Here is a 25,180-nt window from a genome sequence, read left to right as displayed (position 1 = left end):
GAAAGTTTCATGTGTATAAACCTATATTGTACATAGATATTTCTATGATACGCATTATATTCTTAGTATATTCATGACTAGTTTAGTTATAAATTGTAACCACAATTTTTTCTTGATCTTTTCCCACTCTTCAGGTAAAGTCACAATTTATTCAAAAATGTGAGGAATATCAGCAACTTATGCTTTTCAAAATACGCAAGTGTTGAGAACCTAGGGCATAGGTTCACGATTGGAGGAACTAGAGAGATTATAAGTCTTGAGTCACATGATGTTCGTATAGAGTTGGGATTTGTGAATGGAGGGATGGCAAGACATCAATTGCTAGGTTGCCTATGATTTGTTTTCGATAAATTTGAAGGTAGTAGTTTTTTGGCTAATGTTACAGAATTTCTGAAAAAGGTCTAGTTTCTTTACAAAATGCTTCTTTTCACAATTCTGGATATGGGAAAAGATGACATCAACAGTACAATGTCTTTGATAGAACAAACATGATAAGTAGGGTGTTGTCGTGTAAAGGTTTCTTATTTTTATAGATGAGTAAACAATCTAGAGCAATTAGAAAATTAAGCTAGCGCTGTGTATTGGCATGGGCATAGTAGATCATAATACATCAAGAACAAGGATTGTTGAAATCCATGGTAGATGATGTGTTATAGGCTGAGAAATTAATATGATGAAGCCCTCCAATTATTCATTTCAAAAGCCTTTCAGAAACATCAACCTTCAGAAAGTTTTAGGAGCTATCCGAAATGTGTTTGTACATTATGCTAGTGGTCTCCATTAGCTCTTAAAGTTTTGGGCTCTTTTTTGTGGAAGAAGTTCATGTTGGAAAGATGTCATTGCAAGACTAAAAGAGATTGATAGAAAGAATACTGGAGGTACTTCAAATGGCTTTTTGATGGTTGGAAGAATCAGAGAAAAAAATATTTCTTGTATAGCATGTTTTCTTTTGAGAGAATAGAGATTATTTGACAAGAATTCTTGAAAGTTGTGATTTTTCTCCAATTGTTGGAATAGATGTTCTAACGATAAATCCTCAATATATTTTAGATGCTCTTATTATGGATGCACTTATTGTTCCACAAATGGGTCAACAATTGTCAAGGAGAGTTGACTCCCCGATGCTCTGCCGACTAAAATGGCAGTAGATTGTGGTCTCTCAGCTCTCTCTTAAACTAGTCTTCTACCTTCTGGTCTCCGACTCTCACTCCGCCTGCTCGATTCGCGGACCTCCACCGGGCTCTCAGAGAACAAGCGGCGGCGCGTGGAACAGGTCCGTGTGTCTACCCCTATGCTCCGTCCGGCCCGCTCCCTACCTCGTGCTTCGGGGCCGTCGCTCGGTCGGGGCTCTGAGAAGCTGCAGACCCGTGTGCGGTAGTGGTGTTCGGTGCGTCGCACACATTGGGGTTGGCTTTAACTTATTCAAGACCTCTCTTCTCTATAGGAGGAGCTAGTGCAGGGAAGGTGTCTGTCTGTCGCTTTGCCTTTTGTTGGGGTGTGGGGGTCGCGCGGTAGGGTTGTCTGCCCTTCGGACTTCTATCCGTTGTCGCTCCGGGTACTGTCCAGGGAGCGAGGGGCTCGGGTCAGAAGCTGCCGACCCACGCTGCGGTGCGATCGTTGCGTCTTCACTCACACATTAAGGAGGGGGGGGGTGATGTAATGTTAGGGAGTGCGTGTCCGCGCTCGCCGCGGAGTGGGCGAGACGATGAAGACAGGAGCAGCTAACAAAGAAGTAAGATAGCGGCGTGACGGGAACATCTCTCTCGCCTTTCCCAGAGAGGAAACAACAACGAGGCCGGTTGCGGGGCTGTGACAGTGCAGGAGAAGACGCTCGCGCCCTGTAGCGGGCAGAGGGAAAAAAAATCTGGGAGAAAGTAGGGCGTCATATGGCTCTGTGTCCTCAAAAAGAAGGAAAGCCAAGAAAGATGGTATCGGAAAAAAGGCGCCGTCTGCCGCCGGAAAGCTGGGAGTAGCAGGTTAGGAAACATTTCTATATCGATGGAAAATCACAAACTTACACAATTTATAGGAGATGGGGGGAAAATGACGGAGACAGTGAAAATGGAAAAAAATATAAAAAACCGAGATAGTTCAACAAGGTTAAATAGAACAGACGGAAACAGAGGGGGTAACAAAGGGCCGAAGGAGGTAAAAGAACATACTTCTGTAGATTAGAGTAAAAGGGTAATAGCAAACGGAGAAAGGGTGGGCTACTGGGTTGTGCAAGTAGACTGCAACGCAAGCGAAGAGAGAATGCAGGGGGTGAAGGCGAACGGGCGGGCTCTCCGCCCGCGGGTGTGGGGGTTTCGGCTTTTATTGCAAGGGAACCGAAGTTGGGGGAAGGCCATAATACTCAAGGGTTCGAAGAAAAGATGCACAGTGGTTGTGCTAAACAGGAGCGAAAATGATCAATCTAGATTACTCAAGATACGCAATGTTCAACTTCCAGAAGGCCGTGATTACCTTCCCATAACTTGCGTTTACTTGATTGGAAAGGGATCTCCTTTAAATCCTTACCACCCAATTTGCATTGGACAAAAGTATTGAGCTGAATGACTCCAGCCACTTCAAACAATTGCAGCGGGGATAACTGTAAGATTAGTTCAATACACTTTCCTATTTAAGGTTTTATGAATTAAATAACTATATATGAAATATTTTCTGTTTTTTTATTGTTTAATAAATATGGAAAATTAGACATCCCACATCTTTGTCTAACTTTTTTTTTTTTTTCTTTTAATAGCCTTTCAACAATTTGGCAGCCATCAGGTTTGGTAAGTGTAAGACCTAACCAAAACACCAGACTTCACATTTGCCCCAAATCTCAAAAAGGTGATTCTTGAAGGATGTAAAATATTGCGTGAGATTCACCCGTCTTTGTTGGTTCACAAAAAGATTACTTATTTGAATATGTGTGGTTGTACAAGTCTTACAACTCTACCAAACCAGATTCATATGGAATCTCTAGAAAAACTTCTTCTATCTGGTTGCTGCAAATTGGAGAAGTTTCCAGAGATTGCAGGAAGTATGGATTGTCTACGTGGCATTTGTTTATACGGAACTGCTATTAAAGCACTGCCAATGTCAATTGAACTTTTGAGTGGGCTTGAAGATTTTACTTTGAAACACTGCAAAAATCTTGTGAGTCTTCTAGTCACTATAAATGGTTTGGAATCTCTTCAAACATTTACACTTTCTGGATGCTCCAAACTTGATAATAAATATGGAAAATTATGACATCCCACATCTTTGTCTAACTTTTTTTTTTTTTTTTCCTCTTTTAACAGTCTTTCAACAATTTGGAATCCATCAGTTTTGGAGATTGTAAGTACCTAATCAAAACACCAGATTTCACATTTGCCCCAAATCTCAAAGAGGTGATTCTTGAAGGATGTAAAATGTTGGGTGAAATTCACCCGTCTTTGTTAGTTCACAAAAAGATTACTTATTTGTATATGACATTTTGTACAAGTCTTACAACTCTTCCAAACCAGATGCATATGGAATCTCTAGAAAGACTTGTTCTATCTTTTTGCTATAAATTGGAGAAGTTTCCAGAGATTGTAGGAAGTATGGATTGTCTATATAGCATTTGTTTAAACAATACTGCTATTAAGGGACTGCCAATGTCAATTGAACTTTTGCGTGGGCTTAAATATTTTGAGTTGAATTACTGCAAAAATCTTGTGAGTCTTCCGGTCACTATAAATGGTTTGAAATCTCTTACAAATTTTGACCTTTCTGGATGCTCCAAACTTGATAACTTGCCAGAGACTTTGGGGCAAGTTGAAAAGCTATCGACACTTGATGTAGGCGGAACTGCGATAAGACGACCAATGGCGTCCATTTTTCTTATGAAGAATCTTGTATGTTTAAAATTTCGTGGATGCAAAAGGCCACTAGCAACATCTTTGTCTTCACTCTTCCTCAAGACTTTTAGATTGCCCACTTTGTCAGGTTTTGGCAGATCTTTGTACAGATTGGTTATGAGTGACTGCAATATGGAGGAAGGAGCGATTCCAAATGACTTTTTCTATAGCTTTCCTTCATTACGGTTTCTAGGACTACGCAAAAACAATTTTGTTTCACTACCTGGAAGCATCAATAGTCTTTCTAAGCTTCGCTATCTTTACTTGGACGGTTGTAAGAGACTTCAATCTCTACCAGAACTTCCATCCAAGATAAGACATATTAAAGTAGATGGTTGTGTAGCACTGGAAACAACATCAAATACATTAAGGTTATGCAATTCCACGTTGTCAACATTTTCATGTGTAAACTGCTTGAAATTGATTTGCTACAACAATCAGGCATCTTCAATGCCCAGAGAATTCCTTAAGGTCAGTGTCTTTCTCTTTCTCTCTCTTCATCTTTTGAGTTAAACATTATTGTACAACTTTTCTTTCTTTTTCTAAGTGCAGGCAATGTCAAAGCCAACAAACAGACCTTGGTGGCATTGTCAGTGGATTAATGAATTTCAGATGGTTATTCCTGGAAGTGAAATTCCAGAGTGGTTCCAACATCAGAGTGAGACTTCTTCAATTAAAATAGAAAGGCCTCCAGATTCTTGTGATAACAAGATGGTGGGATATGCTGTCTGTTGTGTTTTTTATGTCCATGAGCATCAGCTTACCCCTAGTAAAGGTTATTACATTGGCAGCCATGGGATTGGCTGCGAACTGACAAATATCGATCCATTAAATGAACCTTGGATTCAGTTTGAAAACAATTTGGGCAAGGCTGTGTTAGACCATCTTTGGCTGTTCTATTTTTGTGCTAGTGCACTCAATCAAGATTTTGTTGAGCTTTCATTTAAATTACGTGGTCCAGGATTAAAGGTGAAGAAGTGTGGGATACATCCAATATATGAGAAAGAAATTGAAGAGTTGAAGCCAAGGGCCAAGAAATGCAGTAGCTCTAGTTTTTGGAATTCATATGAGTTGGATGAAGATTTTCTTGGATCAACGGCGGATGTTGACTGTGATGGGGCAGAAGACGCAGATGATATATATTTTTCAGCTCATGATGAAGATTGAAGAGCTCATAAGTTGACGTGTGGTAATAATTTTTTTTTTATGGGCTGTTGTGGGCTTTCTGTTTTTTGCATTGGGCTTTGCTATAACATATACTGGATTATTTGCCATGGAGAGGCGTGGGACTCCTTATTCCAAGTGGGGACAATTTTTGTTTCTTTCTCTTTATATACTATTAAACAAATTAATAATTAAAATTTATGGATATTATTTATATTTTCTTAAATAATTTCTGGATTTAAAAATAATATTATTAAATATTTTCAATTGATTTTTGTATATTTAATTTAATTTTATATTTCAAATTATAATATTATATTGAATGATTAAAAAAAAAATTTCATGGTACGATTATAATTATTTATTGGGTCAGGATATTGTAACTTAAATTTTTTACTTATTTTTTTGACACACCTTATAAATCGTCTATCATTATTGATCTATCTTGTCACCGCTAGTTTATAACATATGAACGTTTCACAAAGAGTGTCAAAAAATAAAATTAAAATTTTAAGTTACGGTATACTAATCTTTACTGTTTATTTAAAGTATAAAATCATAATTATAATTAGTTTTTTTAATTAATATATCTTCCATTCAAGTATCTTCTAATTAATTACTATATAAATATCATAAATATTGATATAAATAATGCAAATATTAAAAGAAAAAATTAAGATGAAGAAAATGCTACAGAGTATTCTATAATTTCAAAATGAATGTTAAACTAGTTTTTAAATTTTTTTTAATATAAATATCTTATTAAATAAATAAAAATGAATGTTAGTGTATCAGTATACAAATTAGTATGAATAAAAATCTTGTTAACTGCTATTTACTTATTTTTATTTAGGAATGTAATAACAATAAAATTAAATGTAAATAAAAAACAATCCCTAAGGTTCTCATTGTGAAATTCTTTAAAAAAAAAAAAAAAAAAAAAAAAAGAGGAGGCTATTTCAAAATTTTTCACAGAAAGTAAAGCCCGACAATGACGGAAAATCATCATATTACAGCTTTAAACCAAATTTCTGTTCATGGATCTATTATTTTAAAACACCTTACCAATAAATAAATACGACCAAAACATATGAGATATATGCATATATTTATAATAGTCTAGACCAAATTAAATAGATATTAGGTGTGATATTTCATAACACTTCGATAGAAGAGTAAAATGTTAGTTAAATACTATTATGAGTCTTTAAACTGTCAAAACGTGCTTAGGGTGGAATCCTAGAAGTAAAACCCTAAGGACAAAAATCTAAATACTACAGATGAATTTCCAAATACTACAGATGGGTGAGTAAGAAACAAATTAAAACCTACAAACTATAGATTAATTATACTACCACTTTGTAAGTAAGAAACAAACTACAAACTATAGTTTAGGGGTATTTTGTGTATAATACAAATTAAGGGACTAATTTGTAATTCTAAAAAAAATTTGTATAGCTGACGCCATCAGATCGACCGGTTGAGCAGGTCAAACTATGAACTGGGCCCTTGACCTTTTTAGAACATTGCAAAAAATTGTGAATCAAACGGAGCCTATATCTTAGGATTCTAACAACTGCAATATTAATAACAAACAGCTTATCTAAATAGATAGATAATACAAATTGCAATAATAAGAGTAGAAGTTGAGAGAATATTTTCCCACCACTTAATTTAATGATGTAATTGATTATATATTAGAGTATTTCATTGATGTAATTGAATACATATAGAGTACAGGAGTTGAATGTATAAACTTCAATTAAAATCTAAACTGACTCCTAGAATAAAGGAAATACCTGGAGAACTAAATGCAAAGTCAAATAAAATACAAAAAAACAGTGGAAAAAAAAAATATACAATCAAAAGAAGGCAGATAGCTTAGCCAGATAGATTCTAACAATTGTAGTAGACAACTGCTATGATAATAAATGGTATGTGATCTTTTAGCTTAAAATTTTATTTAAATTAAGACACAAATTCCAATCCTCGATATTTTTTAATTGGATAAATGTGAGAAGAAATTGGGAGAAAATATTCTGAATAGACAGATAATACAATTGAAGAGTGGAAAAATGATAATTCAATTGAAACAAGGCTTGAATGACATTACTCCTTGCAAACAACAACCACTTGCTTAAATTCTGGATGCCCTGAAGCCACAACTTTGGCCACTCCAAACCCTTCCAATGGCTACATTTTTCACCATGCATGCATCAACATAAACAAGAAAACTTTCATAAGAAACAAAACAAAATAAAACCCTTTATCTAATAGGTTTTAAGTTTTCGGAACCTTTAATTACTTAATATGATATCAGCGCTAAAGGTATTTGAGGAATGCATACTGATTCAATTGTGTAAATTAAACCAGGAATTCCCAAATTCTTCATGCGATTCCCCATGATAGGATCACAAGACAAGGTAAAGATTCTTGATAACAACAGCATTTGAACCTGGTTCTACTTTCAATGATATGGAACATGTTTTCACGACCATGTCTGATTCTTTTGGAGCTCCATTAGCAAAGTGCTTCACTTGGAAAGGCGAATGGTCTGGTGACTATATTAGAATGAACATAGAAATCATTACAAATGATAACAGTAACTTACCACAAGCCCACTGATCTTTACTTTCCAGTAGAGAATCATCCTGGCCTAAACAGTCCGGATGATAAGACTTAAGACAGTCCCTGCAAGCAATGGCTGTGACAAGTTAATGGGATAGACAACATCCTCTATCAAGGCATGAAAGTAAGAGGATATAGCGACGAGACAACATTAAAATTAGCATCAGATATCCATGTGCGTTGTAATATTTCTGAAGGGCAGATTAATGTTTTAGAAGTTTCTAAAGCAATTTCTTTCTTGTCAATAAGGGAGAAAAAAAATTGAATATTCAAACCTTCAAATAAAAGTCATTTTAGGCTTATCAAAAAGTAGATGGGAAATATAATAAAAAGAAAAAAAAATAGTGCTCCGAAGAGATAAAATAATACAATAAAAGCAAAACCAATCTTAGAACCAGCATCAGCAACCTGATTTCATCACATGGGTGAATTAAGGCACACAGTGAAAAGACAGATCTATCCCTTCATTCCTAATAAGAAGGGCACCAGAAATTCTTCCAAAGGACCAACCAAAACCTGACAATTTTTGCTCTGAAAATCTGATATAAATGCTTATAGAATGTTTCTGAAGCTTACCTGTAGTCACAAATCCTGAGAGAGCCGCCATCCTTGCAGATGAAGCACCAATCCTCGGCTATTTCTTCCTTCTTTAATTTATTTCTTCTTCCCATCTTCCAAAAGCTCTCAACTTTAATCCCAAAATGCAATTTCAAGACCAACCCAAGGGATTGATTGAAAGAACTTCTCCTAAACCGGCAAAATCAATGAGAAAATCTTGCAATTTCTGATATTCACGATAACCAGTGCGTAAAAAATAATCCCCACCTCAACAAAGAAAAAAGTAAAAGTTATGGACTTTTAGGAACTTTGATCATTAGCCTTTTGACTCATAATCTAAGCTTCATTTGACTAAAAAAAAAACAACTAGAACTTTGAACGAATTAATGGAGAAAAATCTCACTAAAACAACACCAAAATCCCTTAAAAAAAAAACCCAAAAAAAGGGAAACTTTGAACTTTTATAAACAAGCTTCAGTTTTGCATGTGATTATCAAATGGGTTTTTGATAAATAATCAAATGGATTTTGATTTAAAAAAACTCAAAATAAATAAAGTCGTCATTTTTCAAATGCAAATGCCATGATTCTCAGTCCAAAACTAGAACAAAATCAAAAACAAGAACACAAACCCATTCGAAACAGAGCAAATGACCACTGCGGCTGAAGAAACCGAGAACTACAGGCCAAAAATGGAGCCTTTGAGGCAAGTTGAAACAGAGAATAGAAATAGTTTTATGAGCACTTAATGACGGTTTCTCGGGGATATTTTTCTGGAAATATTCTCTGGAAAAACCCCAAAAAAAAGAAATAAAATCTGTCTCGAAAATAAGAAGAAAATTTAATGAAAATTTAATCCTTTACCTTTTTCGAAAATAAATAAAACCTTTTATAATTAAAGTAAGGTAATCTACGGATAATATAACCTTTTATAGAGCCTTGAAATTTAAAAAAAAAAAAAAGTTAGATAGAGCATAATTTAATGATTCAAATGAAAAGTACCGTTATTCATATGTTGATTATTGTTTTAATGTTTATCAAATCTTTTTGTGTTGGTTTTAAATATTTTGGTTTAAGAAAATCATAGATTAAAAATTTTAATTATAGTGATTGCCACTTAATTTGTATTGCACCTTCCCAAGAGCATGACAACACCAGCCATCGTGTAAAATATGATGATACAAATAAGGCCGGACAACTCTTTCCAAAGTTTGCTTTAAAGACAATTCACCACCCAAACAGTTCAAAAGGACAATTCATTACCCGAAAAGTTTCAAAATGACAATTACCTACTTTCTATTAATATCTATTAATGAAATCTGTTAAATGATTGTAAAGGCAAAAACACCCTATCCCTTTAGAAAAATGTTATATCTACCGAAAAATTGCACCGAAACACGTGAAGGCCGCCACGTTGGATGATTGAATACTGATATAAATGAACGGTCGTCCAACGATTTCGGATGACCGTCCATAAAAAATTGTTTTGTTTAAAAAAAAAAAAAAGGACGTCCGTCCAGTTAATATGGATGGCCGTCCATAAAGTTTGGACGGGCATCCATTGTTTTTTTTTTAAACAAAACAATTTGGACGTACCCCACTTCTTCTTCTTCTTCATGGCCTTCCATGGAGCATAGTCCTTACTTTAAACAGGAAGCATCCAAAGCAATCCACCTTCTTAGGTAAGTTACCTAACTGAACTTGAAACTTTGGCTCATTTTCTTTAACCTAGGTCTGACTGCTTGACCCACCAACCTTCAAGTCTTCCTCCATCAGATCATCCTCCAGGGACAAATCTGCAGAGAACTCATCAAGAATCCTCTATTGGAGAAGTTTCTCCCTTTTTAAGCTTTTGTGGTGGTCTTTCCTAGCTTTACCTTCTGCTGGGTACTTCACCATCAGACCAATATTTTGTTCTCTCTCTGCTTCAGTCTGTATTTCCCTATTCACTGAACCAAGACTAGACTAAGGGCAAAGAGAACTACCTTTGGTCCCTTCATCCAACTTATAGGATGGAACTCGGACTCCTAACTAAACTCTCTTCCGATTGTCTCGATTTCACTGCCTTGGTTCTTAACTGCCAACTCCTTCTTAAGCACTTTCAGGAAAGGAAGGAGGCATTGGAGAGAAGTGGGCATGGTGGCCAAGATTCGGTAGTCAGAGTCATACCAGTCTGAAGGCAGGAACGAAGTCGGAGTCAGAGTCATCTTTGCAATAAAGGTTTGCTTTGATTTAGCCGAGAGAGATCTTGAAAGCGAGTTTCAGTGATCTAAGGGTGAATAGATAAAATACCGGAATCGGAATTCCACTAGGATTTACTGGAATCGGAATTGGAAGTGATCTGATGGTGGAGAGATTACGAGGATTTAAAAGAAGTGAAGAGTCTACGCATGCAGAGAACGTGGCATGCTTAGTGCTGGACGTGACGAGCAGGAATACGGCTGTTCTGGTTAGTGCTGGATGTGACGAGCAGGAATATGGCTGTTCTGGTTACACCTTTGCCTGTTAACCTCCATTTTAGAACTTGTATTCTCTTGCCTGGTCGATATGATGGTGGGTTTAGAAATCAAGCGGAAAAGAAATGTATGGAAATGGCTGTTGTTTGGGTTGTTGGGATTTTTGTTTTTTGGTTGATCCTTTGACAGCCAGTTGTTGTAACTGGTTTATTAATCCTGTATTTGCCTTTTGATGCTACTGTGTGGGATGTTTATTATCTTCTCAACAATTTTTATGGGGTGAGAGAAGAAGGTAAAAACAATATTAAAACCACCAAATGAAACCAATATTAACCAACCGGGGTGAGAGAAGAGAAGGACCCAGCCATTGCCAACGTAGTCATGGATCTTCATCTTTCCTTGGGTGGTTTCGACATCAAGGTTGGGACAGGTATCTCCAATTGTAAGGCTTGGCATTTTCAACTCACTCTGCAACTTCAGCTTTCCTTCGAAGTGATCTGATCATGGAGAGATTATGAGGATTTAAAAGAAGTGAAGAGTCTGCGCATGCAGAGAACGTGGCATGCTTAGAGCTGGACGTGATGAGCAGGAATGGGTCGAGTAGATAAGCTGGACGTCGTGTGAGTTTCAGAGGCTAAATATCAGCTTGAAGAAAAAAAGCCTCTGTTGATAAACTAAGGAGTCAACTTGAAGCTTTTTAATTAGAGAAGGGACGCCCATCCAAAAATAAAGGACGGCCGTCCATCCTTTATGGACGGGCGTCCATTACATACGGACGACCGTCCTTAACAATGGACGGGCGTCCATTCATTGTGGACGGGCGTTCATTCCAAATTTTTTTAAAATTTTAAAATTTTTTATTTCATTTACCAATGGGACGGGCATCCTTTAAATGAGGACGTCTCATTCGTAGTAAATGGACTCCTGTCCATATGTTATGGACAGCCGTTCATTAGAAAAAATTTAATAACGTAAAATACGTTGATTGGTCTGAGTCAGTATATACATAAACCGGTACAAAATTTCGGTGTAAAAACATCGGTGTCTGTAGCATTGTTGATCCCTTTAAATCCAAAACTTAAAACTAGACCTACTAGAAAAGGACAAGAGCAAAATGCCCCATTGCCAACCTCGATAAATCGAAAAACAGAAGCCAAAACCCACACACCCAACCTGCCCACAGCAAACATTGGCCCACATCCAAAGCACCCTCCGACTGGACAAAAACACATTCACGATCTACTCCATTCAAGCAACAAAATCATAAACTCGTCTTCATCTCAAAACATTTAATAGTAAAATCATAAATTCATTTCAAAAACATAATCATAGACCCATAATCCATAGTAAATCATATTAGAAAAATAAAATCACACACCTATAAATTTATTATTAGAAAAGAAGTTGTGAGAGTAGTTTTGAAGAAAATGGGACTGAAGAAGAAGAAGAAGAAATTGGGAGTGCAGAAGAAGAAGAAGAGGAAAAAGTTGTGGGTGTAAGTATACCATGTCAACGCGGCCAAACCTCATATGGTTTTAAAGAATTATTCCAAAAAGTGGAATAATTATAAATAGAGTAAACGACATATTCCCAACCAAGGTTTAACAAAATTCCAGGTTGGTACCCCAAGTTCTATTTATTCTAATTCTCACCCTTAAAGTGACGAAAATCATTGGATATAACGGTTCAGGGGTAAATTGATCATTTTGCAGGAGGAGGCGCACATTAGTAGATAGCCGCCCCTAACAGTGCTCCATGCATGTTAGTCAACATCGCCCCCAATGTTTTTCACCATTTTCTGACTATTCTTCCACCCAAAATCACCCCTGTCACCACCATTTGAACCTCCATCCTCCCCTCTATAAAATCTTACCCCTCACAACCCCTCATCATTCATCGATCGCCAACCACGACAGCTGTCGCATGCGACTGGTTTTTATCAGTCTCCATTGGCGAATGCAACTAAACGCTCATCACTCATCGATCGCCAACCACGACAGCCGTCGCATGCGACTGGTTTTTATCAGTCTCCATTGGCGAATGGCGACTAAACGGTTGTTGGGGATATGTGAGTTTTAGAGAGTTGGAGACGCTAGTTGCAATGGTGATGTCCAATTGGATTTTTGTCACTGGAATCCAGCGAAACCATAAGCCTTACTATGCCAGTGATCGGAGGGGCCAATAAGTCAGGAACCAAAGGGGTTTGGATGACGAACGATAGGAAAGTTGACGAAGGTGACCAGGGGGTTCAACGCCATTAGAAATAGCCCAGATCCGGCAAAAACCGAGAGGGTGCGCAGTCACCGAGGGTGTAATGGAAGTAATTTGAAAATAAGATAGTTAATTTTATAATTTTAGTAATTTAAGGGCTAAAACATAATTTATTAATTTAGGGTTAAGGGCATTATGGTAATTACATCATCTCTATCCTAAAATTTACTAACAGTGTTATTATAGGAATTGGAATAAATGAAACTTGGGTATCAATAGGATTTCGACAAACCTTGGGTGCGAATGTGTCGTTTACTCTTGTAAATATGAAAAAGAATCAAAATGATTGGACATATGACATTGAGTCTTGAGTAAGCATTAAATGGCGTCTGGCTCAAAGCATGAATTAGATGGAAAATCTTCTTGAAATTATTCTCTATAGAAAAAAATCAAAAAAAAAAAAAAAAAAAATCAGTCTCGCAAAGGGAAAATTACATTGAGATATTACGCTTTTCCAAATCACAATCAAGGACTAAATTATTAAGGCTATATTGGCGCTATCCAATTTAGTATTCGAATCGAATTATAGATACATAACTTTATGCCTTGACATTTTAAGAAATTACATTTACCCCCTATAGCTAATGACTTGATCTTGCATAATTAACAAAATATCGATGAAAAGATATTCAAGTAATTGCAATATAAAATTCCGAATATAAAAATTTGAATGTACATTATTCATTTTTTTTTTTTTTTGTAATTTAAAATTGTAGTAATTTTAATTAAAAAATTGTAGATGCTTTTTTTTTATTAAGCTTAAATTTGTCTCTAATTTTTGCCTTTTTTAAATATAATAAAAAGGGTAAAAAGCTACTTTTGCAAATAATACAAGGGTAAAAAGGGAGTGTTTATAATTATGTAATATGCTGGATAACTTAATTATAATGGATAATTATATATAAAATTAATAAATATTGGAATTTTATAATTGACTATTCTTAATTGCTTGATTCATATCAATGAAAAAGAAATGGATATTGTGAAAGTTATATAGTCACAAATGTGATAAGGAGCCATTACGGATACTAGAACACAAAATATTTGGATAACCTACTTAAACGACTATAGTCTTGTCATCCAACCACAATTCCTTTGATTCTTTTTTTTTTTAATTATTATTAATTATTTTTATAAAACATACTATTAAAATATTAAATTTAAATTACAATAAATGTAAGAAATGACAAAATCAACATTTTATTTTACCTAATCATATTGAAACTCTGATGAAAATAACTATTTGAAATATTTTCGCTTCTTTCCTGTATTTTTGTGGTCCATTTCCTAATATTCATTATTTCAAGGTATCTTCATTTACTTTTTACCATTAGGTCATCCAGTGGTGGTTAAACTAACACAATTACATGCATAACTTAACGTAAAATTCATTATTTTATTTCAATCAAATAATTTGTGATATATAAAATCAACCCAAAACTCATATATAAACTTAGTTTACTGTTAAATAAAAACAATTTCTTGTTGGAATTATACATAAAATTGACATAAACATAGGAATTTTTATTGGCACATTCATAAAAATTACCAATTCCATATCCATTTATCTTAATTGTTATTAATAATAATTATAAAAATTTTATTAGGCCAGAAAGCCCAATGGAATAGGGTAGGTTAAAGTATGAAACCCATAAGAGTGGTGAATTTAGAATTATTTGAGAAAATGTCCAAGAAGACCGAGCGCATGTTAAATAGGCCCATAATAATATATAAATATACATTTATTTATTTATTTAGATTATCAGATTTATGATACAATATTTTATGTGATTAAATTTTACATAATAGTGATAAAGTGTTATTTTATCATAGATTTTATAAAAATCATCATACTTATAATATTATCATTATCACAATAATATAATATTGATAAAACTTTAATCAATTGACAAACAAATTATTAACTAAATAAATATTATTTCCAAATGATTTATCAATATTTTTGTAATAATCAATAATCACCTATATAAATAATGAAATTATTTGAAATAAGAAATTTATGATAAGATTGAGGATGTGTACAAAGAAACTTGAAGGAATCATCTTTTTGTACAAAAAGAGACTTCAAGGAATAAACTTCTAATGAAAAATTTTGAAGTCTTTAATCTTTATTTTGTTTTGTTGAAACCCTATGACTCCGTTTGTTTTATTATTTCTACCCATATTCCCAATCCTATTTTCCAAATATTGTTTGACACATTATTTGAAAAATATTAATCTATTTTTTTAATTACCTATAATACCCTTAAGTTTATTAATTTCATCAAATACCTCTAGAAAAAAGTTTAAAAATGAACCAAAACACCCCCACCCACCCTTACTTGCCAGATTCTGGCAACCACCACTGGTAGGAGCCAGAATCTGTCGCAACAGTTTACACCACCATTGGAAATGATCGGTAATTCACTGATCTGGCTGTTAGCGATGGCCAAAGAAATGGCCATCTTGGCTGTCACTGACGGTCAACGACGGCCAAATCTTGGCCATCATTGACAAACAATGACGGCCATATCTTTGGCCATCAAAGGTAGAGTTTTTCAGCTGTCAACGTGGATCTGGCCGGAAAATGCCATATCAATGCCCTACTTGTCAGATCCGACCGGTCTGTGGTGTAACACAATTTTCCAACCAGATTCTGGCAGTGGTGGCCGGAATCTGGCACTACTGGTGGTGGGGGTATTTTTGTCAATTTACAAAAATTTTATATATTGGAGTGTTTAGTTAAATTAACAAACCTATGAGGTTTTTTTATACATTTTTAAATTTTATCTCGTAATATTCCTCTATTCAACTACCCAATATTATTCCTAAAATCATATCAAAAATAATAAAACAAATGAGCTCCATATTTGTTATATAATTAATTCTTCTAAATGTGTTTGTGAACCCGTTTCTCTAATCAATTTTTTTTGTTCTAACCCTAGTTTATTTTGTGTATGCATGTTAAATTTTAATACCTTAATAAATATTTTAATTGATAATAAGGGCCAGTTATTAATAATAGAGTAAGAGACACGTGTCCTTCTCTTGGCATATTCAATAATAGGCCCAATTATTAATAAGTAGTGTGATTGAATTATTGAATCAGCGTTTCGTATACGAAGAAACTTAAAGGAAATTTGGAATATTCTTTGAAGAAATTACTCAGAACTTCTTAAAGAAAGAAAACCAGAAAGACTCGGCGTCAACTAAAAGGCTATGAAAGAGGTGAGATGAAAGCATGCACATGGGTCTGTTGTACAGAGTTTAATTATAGCATTTAATTATCAAATAAAAAAATAAAAATAAAGGCATGCACATGGGTCTGCATAATAGCATTTAATTATATAGAGTGAATCACATGTACTGACATGCTCGCTTAGGAAAAAGAAAAAGATAATTCAAAGACTGAATAGTTGTTGTGTAATTTTCTCTAAAACTTCTTGGAAAATCAAAGACTCAGAGAGAGGTGTAATTTCCTGGAAACTTATTGAACCTTTGGTGGTATTTACTCCACTCTTTCCTGTATAGTTTTCTTTGAAGACTGTGAGAATTAAGGAGCGAACAATCGGTGAATCCAAAACGACCTTATTGATATATTTAATAATTTTTTTAAAAAGAACAAACTAAAAGTGTTGTAAATGAACTAAGAAGAATAATTCAAAAATACAAATAATATCTTTCATCTATAATTCAAGATTTTTATTTATAAACAATTTAAACTATTCTCTCTTTCTCATGTGGTAGGTAAATCATATTAGAAAAATAAAACAACACATATAAATTTTATTAGAAAAGAAGTTGTGAGAGTAGTTTTGAAGAAAATGGGACTGAAGAAGAAGAAGAGAAATTGGGAGTGCAGAAGAAGAAGAAAGGAAAAAGTGTGGGTGTAAGTATACCAGTCAACGCGGCCAAACCTCATATGGTTTTAAAGAATTATTCCAAAAAGTGGAATAATTAAAATAGAGTAAACGACATTTCCCAACCAAGGTTTAACAAAAATCAGGTTGGTACCCCAAGTTCTATTTATTCTAATCTCACCCTTAAAGTGACGAAAATCATGGATTAACGGTTCAGGGGTAAATTGATCATTTTGCAGGAGGAGGCGCAATTAGTAGATAGCCGCCCTAACAGTGCTCCATGCATGTTAGTCAACATCGCCCCCAATGTTTTTCACCATTTTCTGACTATTCTTCCACCCAAAATCACCCGTCACCACATTTGAACCTCACCTCCCTCTATAAAATCTACCCCTCACAACCCCTCATCATTCATCGATCGCCAACCACGACAGCTGCGCATGCGATGGTTTTTATCAGTCTCCATTGGCGAATGCAACTAAACGCTATCACTCACGATCGCCAACCACGACAGCGTCGCATGCGACTGGTTTTATCAGTCTCCATTGGCGAATGGCGACTAAACGGTGTTGGGGATATGTGAGTTTTAGAGAGTTGGAGCGCTAGTTGCAATGGTGATGTCCAATTGGATTTTTTTCACTGGAATCCAGCGAACCATAAGCCTTACTAGCCAGTGATCGGAGGGGCCAATAAGTCAGGAACCAAAGGGGTTTGGATGACGAACGATAGGAAAGTTGACGAAGGTGACCGGGGGTTCAACGCCATTGAAAAAGCCCAGATCCGGCAAAAACCGAGAGGGTGCGCAGTCACCGAGGGTGTAATGGAAGTAATTTGAAAATAAGATAGTTAATTTTATAATTTAGTAATTTAAGGGCTAAAACATAATTTATTAATTTAGGGTTAAGGGCATTATGGTAATTACATCATCTCTATCCTAAAATTTACTAACAGTGTTATTATAGGAATTGGAATAAATGAACTTGGGTATCAATAGGATTTCGACAAACCTTGGGTGCGAATGTGTCGTTTACTCTTGAAATATGAAAAAGAATCAAAATGATTGGACATATGACATTGAGTCTTGAGTAAGCATTAAATGGCGTCTGGCTCAAAGCATGAATTAGATGGAAATCTTTGAAATTATTCTCTATAGAAAAAATCAAAAAAAAAAAAAAAAAATCAGTCTGCAAAGGAAAATTACATTGAGATATTACGCTTTTCCAAATCACAATCAAGGACTAAATTATTAAGGCTATATTGGCGCTATCCAATTTAGTATTCGAATGAATATAGACATAACTTTATGCCTTGACATTTTAAGAAATACATTTACCCCCTATAGCTAATGACTTGATCTTGCATAATTAACAAATATCGATGAAAAGATATTCAAGTAATTGCAATATAAAATTCCGAATATAAAAATTTGAATGTACTTATTCATTTTTTTTTTTTTTGTAATTTAAAATTGTAGTAATTTTAATTAAAAAATTGTAGATGCTTTTTTTTATTAAGCTTAAATTTGTCTCTAATTTTGCCTTTTTTAAAATAATAAAAAGGGTAAAAAGTACTTTTGCAAATAATCAAGGGTAAAAAGGGAGTGTTATAATTAGTATAGCTGGATAACTTAATTATAATGGATAATTATATATAAATTAATAAATATTGGAATTTTATAATTGACTATTCTTAATTGCTTGATTATATCATGAAAAAGAAATGGATATTGTGAAAGTTATATAGTCCACAATGTGATAAGGAGCCATTACGATACTGAACACAAAATATTTGGATAACCTACTTAAAGACTATAGTCTTGTCATCCAACACATTCCTTGATTCTTTTTTTTTTAATTATTATAATTATTTTTATAAAACATACTATTAAAATATTAAATTTAAATTACAATAAGTAAGAAATGACAAAATCAACATTTATTTACCTAATCATATTGAAACTCTGATGAAATAACTATTTGAAATATTTCGCTCGGGACAAGAGCAAAACACCCCACTGCCAACCTCAACAGATCGAAAAACAGAAGCCAAAACCCATACACAACCTGCCAACAACAAACATTAGCCCACATCCAAAGCACCTCCCCACTGGACATACACATATTCACAGTCTACTTCATTCATGCAACAAAATCATAAACTCGTCATCATCTCACAACATTTAATAGTAAAATCATAAATTCATCTCAACATCATAGTCATAGACCCATAATCCAAAGCAAATCATTAGAGGTGAGCGGTTCCGAGTACCCTGCATTTTTCAAGGGAATCAGAACCGAAATCGTACAGTGCAGGTTCCCAAAAAAAAGGAAACGAAACTACACAGTGTAAGTTCTTAAATTCAAAGAACTGGAACCTAAAATGTAGGTTCCGGTTCCTTTCCCAAGTACTCTATAAAAAATTCAATAACCCCCAATTAGTTTAAAACATGACAAAAATACCTTAAAAGTTTACAAATACACCCCTAACAAATTTTGATTACTCATTCATTTGTGTCCAGTGTGACTCATAAATCCTCTAATCTCTAGGCAACACTTAATTCAATCGATTCATCACAATTCACAAAAAAATTCTCAATTAAAACCAAAATACAAACAATTAATTAAATTTATAATCATTTAATTAAGTATTGTACTAATGTTTATAATAAAATATTATAATTAATTAAGTAATTATTAATTTATAATGTAATGTTTTAATTACTTAAATTTCTAATTATTTAATTAAGTATTGTCCTAATGTTAATAATAGAATATTATAATTAATTAGTTAATCATACTACAAATTTATAAGGTAATACTATAATTAATTAAATTTCTAATCATTAAATTAGGTATTGTGCTAATGTAGTAAATTACTAATGTTTATAATATAATGTCATAATTAATTAAATAATCATTTCATTATGTAATATTACAATTAATTATGTGATCATATTATAATGACTTAAATAATCATAATATAAATCTTTAATATGATATTATAATTAATTAATTTTTTAATCGTTTGATTAAGTATTGTACTAATGTTTATAATGGAATGTTATAATTGATTAAATAATTATTTAACTATAATGTAATATTATAATTGATTAAGTAATCATTTAACTAGTAATGTATTAGGCTCCGTTTGGTTCAAGATTGGGAATACTACTTTTGGTATTCCCAAAAAAGTTAAACAGTAAAATACCCAAAATCTCTCATTTTTGGGAATACTATTTTCAATATTATTTAATTTTTTTTAAACCCTCTAAATTTGTTAATTTAATTAAATCCCCTTAATAATTTTTTTTTAAATTACAAAAACACCCCAACATCCCATTTACCAGATTCCGGCCACCACTACCCGGAAATGGCCGGAATCTGTAGTGGCGCACTACCGGCTGAATCTGGCCGTAGTGCGCCGATCTAGCCTTTTCTGGCCGGATCCATGGTGGATCTGGCCGGAAAGGTCATAGCGACGCATGACCGGCAGATCTAACCAGTCATGCGCCCATAAGGCGACTCCGGCCACCTCGTGGTGGTCGCCGGCTGGGGTGTTTTGAGGTAGTGTTAGGTATTTTTGTTAACTTTTAATGTTTTATTATAGGGGGTATTTTGTAAAAACATAAACATAAAGGGGATTTTATTAATTTAAATTCTACATCGTATAACCCGCCCATTCACTTTTTTTTAACTTTTTTTCAAAAAACTTTTCCCAAACCCCCAAATTTTGAACCAAACGAAGCCTTAATGTTTATCAATTTATTTATATATAATAATTATACTAATTTATTACATATTGTACTTAGAATTTGATAATTGAAGTAAATAACTAATATTATATTATATTCATCAAAATATACTTTCTATTGAAAAATAATTCATTTAATACATTAAATACTTTTAATTGGTTTTAATTCCAATTATATACTTAATTAATCAAAACTTTAATATTAATATGGTGCAGTTTAATGTAATAAGTATATTGTATATTTATTTAATTAGGTTATTGTAAAAATTTAATTTTTTCCATTTAATTTTTTTATATGTAAATTACGGAGACCCCCCATTATTCATAGATATTTTATTTCAGCCCAAGTTTCAAATAGGGTATTCGCTGTAGGTTCCGGTTCCTCACAAGTAAGAACCGGAATCGGAACCGCACAATGTCGTTTCCAAAAAAATGAAACTAGAACCACCCCACAGTGTCAGTTCTGGGTAGGTTTAGTTCCGTTTCTGATTCTGATTCTGATTCTATCACTAGCCATGCTCACCCCTATAAATCATATTAGAAAATAAATCACACACCCGTAAATTTATTATTAAAAAGAAGTTGTGAGAGTATTTTTTGAAGAAAATGACTTGATCTTGCATAATTAACGAAATATCGATGAAAGATATTCAAGTAATTGCAATATAAATTCCGAATATAAAATTTGAATGTATATTATTCATCTTTTTTTTTTTTTAATTTAAAATTGTAGTAATTTTAATTAAAAATTGTAGATGCTTTGTTTTTCTTAAGCTTAAATTTGTCTCTAATTTTTGCCTTTTTAAAATATAATAAAGGGTAAAAAGGTACTTTTCAATAATACAAAGGTAAAAAGGGAGCATTTATAATATATAATATGCTGGATAACTTAATTATAATGGATATTATAATATAAATTAATAATATTGGATTTTATAATTGATTATTCTTAGGCTTGATTCATATCAATGAAAAAGAGATAGATATTGTGAAGTTATATAGTCACAATGTGCTAGGTAGCTATTACAGATCTCGATACAAAATCTCTGGGTAATCCTCTCAAAAACATAGTCTTGTCATCCAACCACAATTCCTTTGATTCTAACTTTTTTTTTTTTTTTTTTTTGTATTATAGATTTATAAAACATACTATTAAAATATTGAAATAATTTAAAATTAAATAAAGTAAGAAATGACATAATCAACTTTTATTTTACCTAATCATATTGAAACTCCAATGAAAATAACTATTTGAATATTTTCCCTTCTTTCCAGTATTTTTGGTCCATTTGTATCCCTTTACACTCTTGACATAAGAATAAAAAATTAATCGGAGTGCATTTTATTTGTCAAGGGGATAAATTGTTGTTCTTTAATTACATCCAGTATTCCTATTGAAAAGAAATTTATCAAAAATGAAACAATGATGATGATAATCACAATCAATTATGTATATATTTAAATTAGAATATTATTATTTAGATTAACTCTCAAGTGTCAATCTTAATATATGAAGCAATTCAATGTAAAATGTGATAGTAGAGTCATATAATTTCAAGCATAACTTCAGCCCCATTTTTTTTTTTTTTTTTTTTTTTAATTTGATGACAAAGGGTGTTTGGGTCAGTTTGTGTACACTTCAATTAATTCTCCGAGACCCTGAAGGCCGAAACTACCGACTAGATAAGAGCTCTAGTAACAACTCCTACAAGGAGCCGTGTAGACTTGAACTCAGGACACCATATTAAATCCTCCTCCATCAAGGGAATTCAAATTTGAGGAATTATGTTAAATCACCATTTACTCTTTTACCATCAGATCATTTGGTGGTTAAACTAACATGCATAACTTAAAATAAAATTCATTATTTTATTTCAATCAAATAATTTCTTGTTGGAATTATGCATAAAATTGACATAAACATAGGAATTTTTATTGGCACATTCATAAGAATTACCAATTCTATATCCATTTATCTTAATTGTTGTTAATAATAATTATAAAGTTTTTATTGGGCCAGAAAGCCCAATGGAATGGGGTAGGTTAAAGAATGAAACCCATTAAGAGTGGTGAATTTAGAATTATTTGAGAAAATGTCCAAGAAGACCGAGTGCATGTTAAATAGGCCCATAATAATATATAAATATACATTTATTTAGATTATCAGATTTTTGATACAATATTTTATGTGATAAAATTTTACATAATAGTGATATAGTGTTATTTTATCATAGATTTTATAAAAATCATCATACTGATAATATTAATATTATCACAATAATATAATATAATATTGATAAAACTTTAATCAATTGATAGACGAATTATTAACTTACTAAATATTATTTACAAATGATTTATCAATATTTTTGTAATAATCACCTATATAAATAGTAAAATTATTTGAAATAAGAAATTTATGATAAGATTAAGGATATGTATAAAGAAACTTGAAGGAATCATGTTTTTGTACAAAAAGAAACTTTAAGGAATAAACTTCTAATAAAATTTTTTGAAGTCTTTTATCTTTATTTTGTTTTGTTGAAACCCTATATTTGTTATATAATTAATTCTTCTAAATGTGTTATATAATTTTTATTTCTAACCCTAGTTTATTTTGTGTATGCATGTTAAATTTTAATACATTAATAAATATTTTAATTGATAATAAGACCAGTTATTAATAATAGAGCAAGAGACACATGTCCTTCTCTTGGCAAATTCAATAATAGGCCAGTTATTAATAAGTAGTGTGATTGAATTATTGAATCAACGTTTCGTATACGGAGAAACTTAAAGGAAATTTGGCATATTCCTTAAAGAAATGACTCAGAACTTGCACAAAACTTCTTTAAGAAATTACAGAAGGAAAACCAGAAAGACTCGGCGTCAACTAAAAGGCTATGAAAGAGGTGAGATAGTCTTGGTCTTTGATGGGGACAAGGGAGGGATGCAGAACCGTGCATGTCTTTATTGGGATGAAAGCATGCACATGGGTCTGTTGTACAGAGTTGAGTGAATCACACGTACTGACTGATTAGTTGTTGTGTAATTTTCTCAGAAACTTCTTGGAAAATCAAAGACTCAAAGAGATGTGTGTAATTTTCTCGAAACTTATTGAAAGTTTGGTGGTATTTACTCCACTCTTTTCTGTGTAGTTTTCTTTGANACCCTAAAAGAAATTCCTAGATCCGCTACTGCCTATATTTATTATATAATTAATTCTTCTAAATGTGTTTGTGAGCCCGTTTCTCTAATCAAAATTTTGTTTCTTTATTTATTTATTTTTTTTCTAACCCTAGTTTATTTTGTGTATGCATGTTAAATTTTAATACCTTAATAAATATTTTGATTGATAATGAGGCCCAGTCATTAATAATAGAGCAAGAGACACGTATCTTTCTCTTGGCATATTCAATAATAAGGACAGTTATTAATAAGTAGTGTGATTCAACTATTGAATCAACGTTTCGTATACGAAAAAACTTAAAGGAAATTTGGCATATTCCTTGAAGAAATGACTCAGAACTTGCACAAAACTTCTTTAAGAAATTACAAAAAGAAAACCAGAAAGACTCGGCGTCAACTCGAAGGCTATGAAAGAGGTGAGATAGTCTTGGTCTTTGATGGGGTGGGGACAAGGGAGGGCTGAAGAATCGTGCATGTCTTTATTGGGGGTTGAGAATAAAAGGTTAACAATATAGCATTTAATTATCAAATAAAAAAATAAAATAAAAGCATGAATGATGAAAGCGTGCACATGGATCTGCTGTATATAGACTTGAGTGAATCACATGTCTTGAAACTTCTTGGAAAATCAAAGACTCAGAGAAAGGTGTAATTTCCTTGAAACTTATTGAAAGTTTGGTGGTATTTACTCCACTCTTTCCTGTATAGTTTTCTTTGAAGAGTGTGAGAATTTAGGAGTAAAAAATCTGCGAATCCAAAACGACTTTATTTTATGATGTCAGGTTGTTTGTTAAACGACGAGTATGTTGTTGGATATGATTTATACTTTGTATGGGTTTGAAGTCTCATACGCAGATGCATTTGGGGGTCCTGCTCTCATTTGGCAAGTTTAATTAATGATGAGACTTGTTATTGATTTACTAATATTTGGGCTTATGACGGGTTAGATTCGAATAAGCCTAAAAGGGATAGAGTTTTTCTATTATATATATAATATAATAGTGAGAAACCTAGGTTAAGAAAATAGAGAGAATGAGCTGCTGTTATTATATATTTGTAATTGCTGTAGAGCTCTTAAACTTAATATAAAATCTCTATTTGAATATTGGATGTAATTCTTTAATCAGAACGAATCAAGGTAAATCAAATGACATAAGTCCGACACCTTCTTTCTTATTGCTGTTGGATTAGATCAACACATATTTGCAAAGAAACAACAAGAATTTTGATAGTGTCTGTAAGTAAAAATCACGAAGGAAAAGCATTAATAATTCTAATGAAATTTTGCAGAAAATATCTTACTGTGTGAAACACACGTTTGTCAAAGTCAAGCAATAGGGTTTTGGTAGCACCTTAGTTCCAAATAGATGATCTCAAATTCCATTAACAATATAGTATGAGTAGATAACAATTTTTTAATTTCCCAATTGCCATCA

The 25,180-nt window shown here is 33.0% G+C and overlaps 3 protein-coding genes across 4 annotated transcripts in view; 2 read left to right on the top strand and 1 right to left on the bottom strand.

Moving 5' to 3' along the window:
- Positions 1 to 25,180, top strand: part of LOC116116557 (TMV resistance protein N-like) — a 48,309-nt gene that overhangs the window by 1,332 nt on the left and 21,797 nt on the right. The gene's annotated exons all lie outside the window — the stretch shown is intronic.
- LOC116116615 (TMV resistance protein N-like) lies at positions 2,956 to 5,036 on the top strand. Its single transcript, XM_031402677.1, has 3 exons — positions 2,956 to 3,141; positions 3,288 to 4,340; positions 4,422 to 5,036. Exons 1-3 carry the CDS (start codon positions 2,956 to 2,958, stop codon positions 5,034 to 5,036), a joined length of 1,854 nt encoding a protein of 617 aa, XP_031258537.1.
- Positions 7,163 to 8,645, bottom strand: LOC116116558 (zinc finger CCCH domain-containing protein 44-like). Of its 2 annotated transcripts, none has more exons than XM_031402620.1 (4): positions 8,238 to 8,645; positions 7,645 to 7,724; positions 7,381 to 7,587; positions 7,163 to 7,226 (listed from the first exon to the last, which is right to left on the bottom strand). In XM_031402620.1, the coding sequence occupies exons 1-3, from the start codon at positions 8,330 to 8,332 to the stop codon at positions 7,445 to 7,447; spliced, it is 318 nt and encodes a 105-aa protein (XP_031258480.1). In that variant the 5' UTR covers positions 8,333 to 8,645; the 3' UTR covers positions 7,163 to 7,226; positions 7,381 to 7,444. The 2 variants fall into 2 exon arrangements, with proteins under 2 accessions (XP_031258480.1, XP_031258481.1); XM_031402621.1 differs by having other exon boundaries at positions 7,178 to 7,267.

This window comes from Pistacia vera, unplaced genomic scaffold (genome assembly GCF_008641045.1).
Source record: "Pistacia vera cultivar Batoury unplaced genomic scaffold, PisVer_v2 Contig78, whole genome shotgun sequence".
Classification (NCBI taxonomy): domain Eukaryota; kingdom Viridiplantae; phylum Streptophyta; class Magnoliopsida; order Sapindales; family Anacardiaceae; genus Pistacia; species Pistacia vera.
This window is presented reverse-complemented; position numbering and strand designations above follow the sequence as displayed.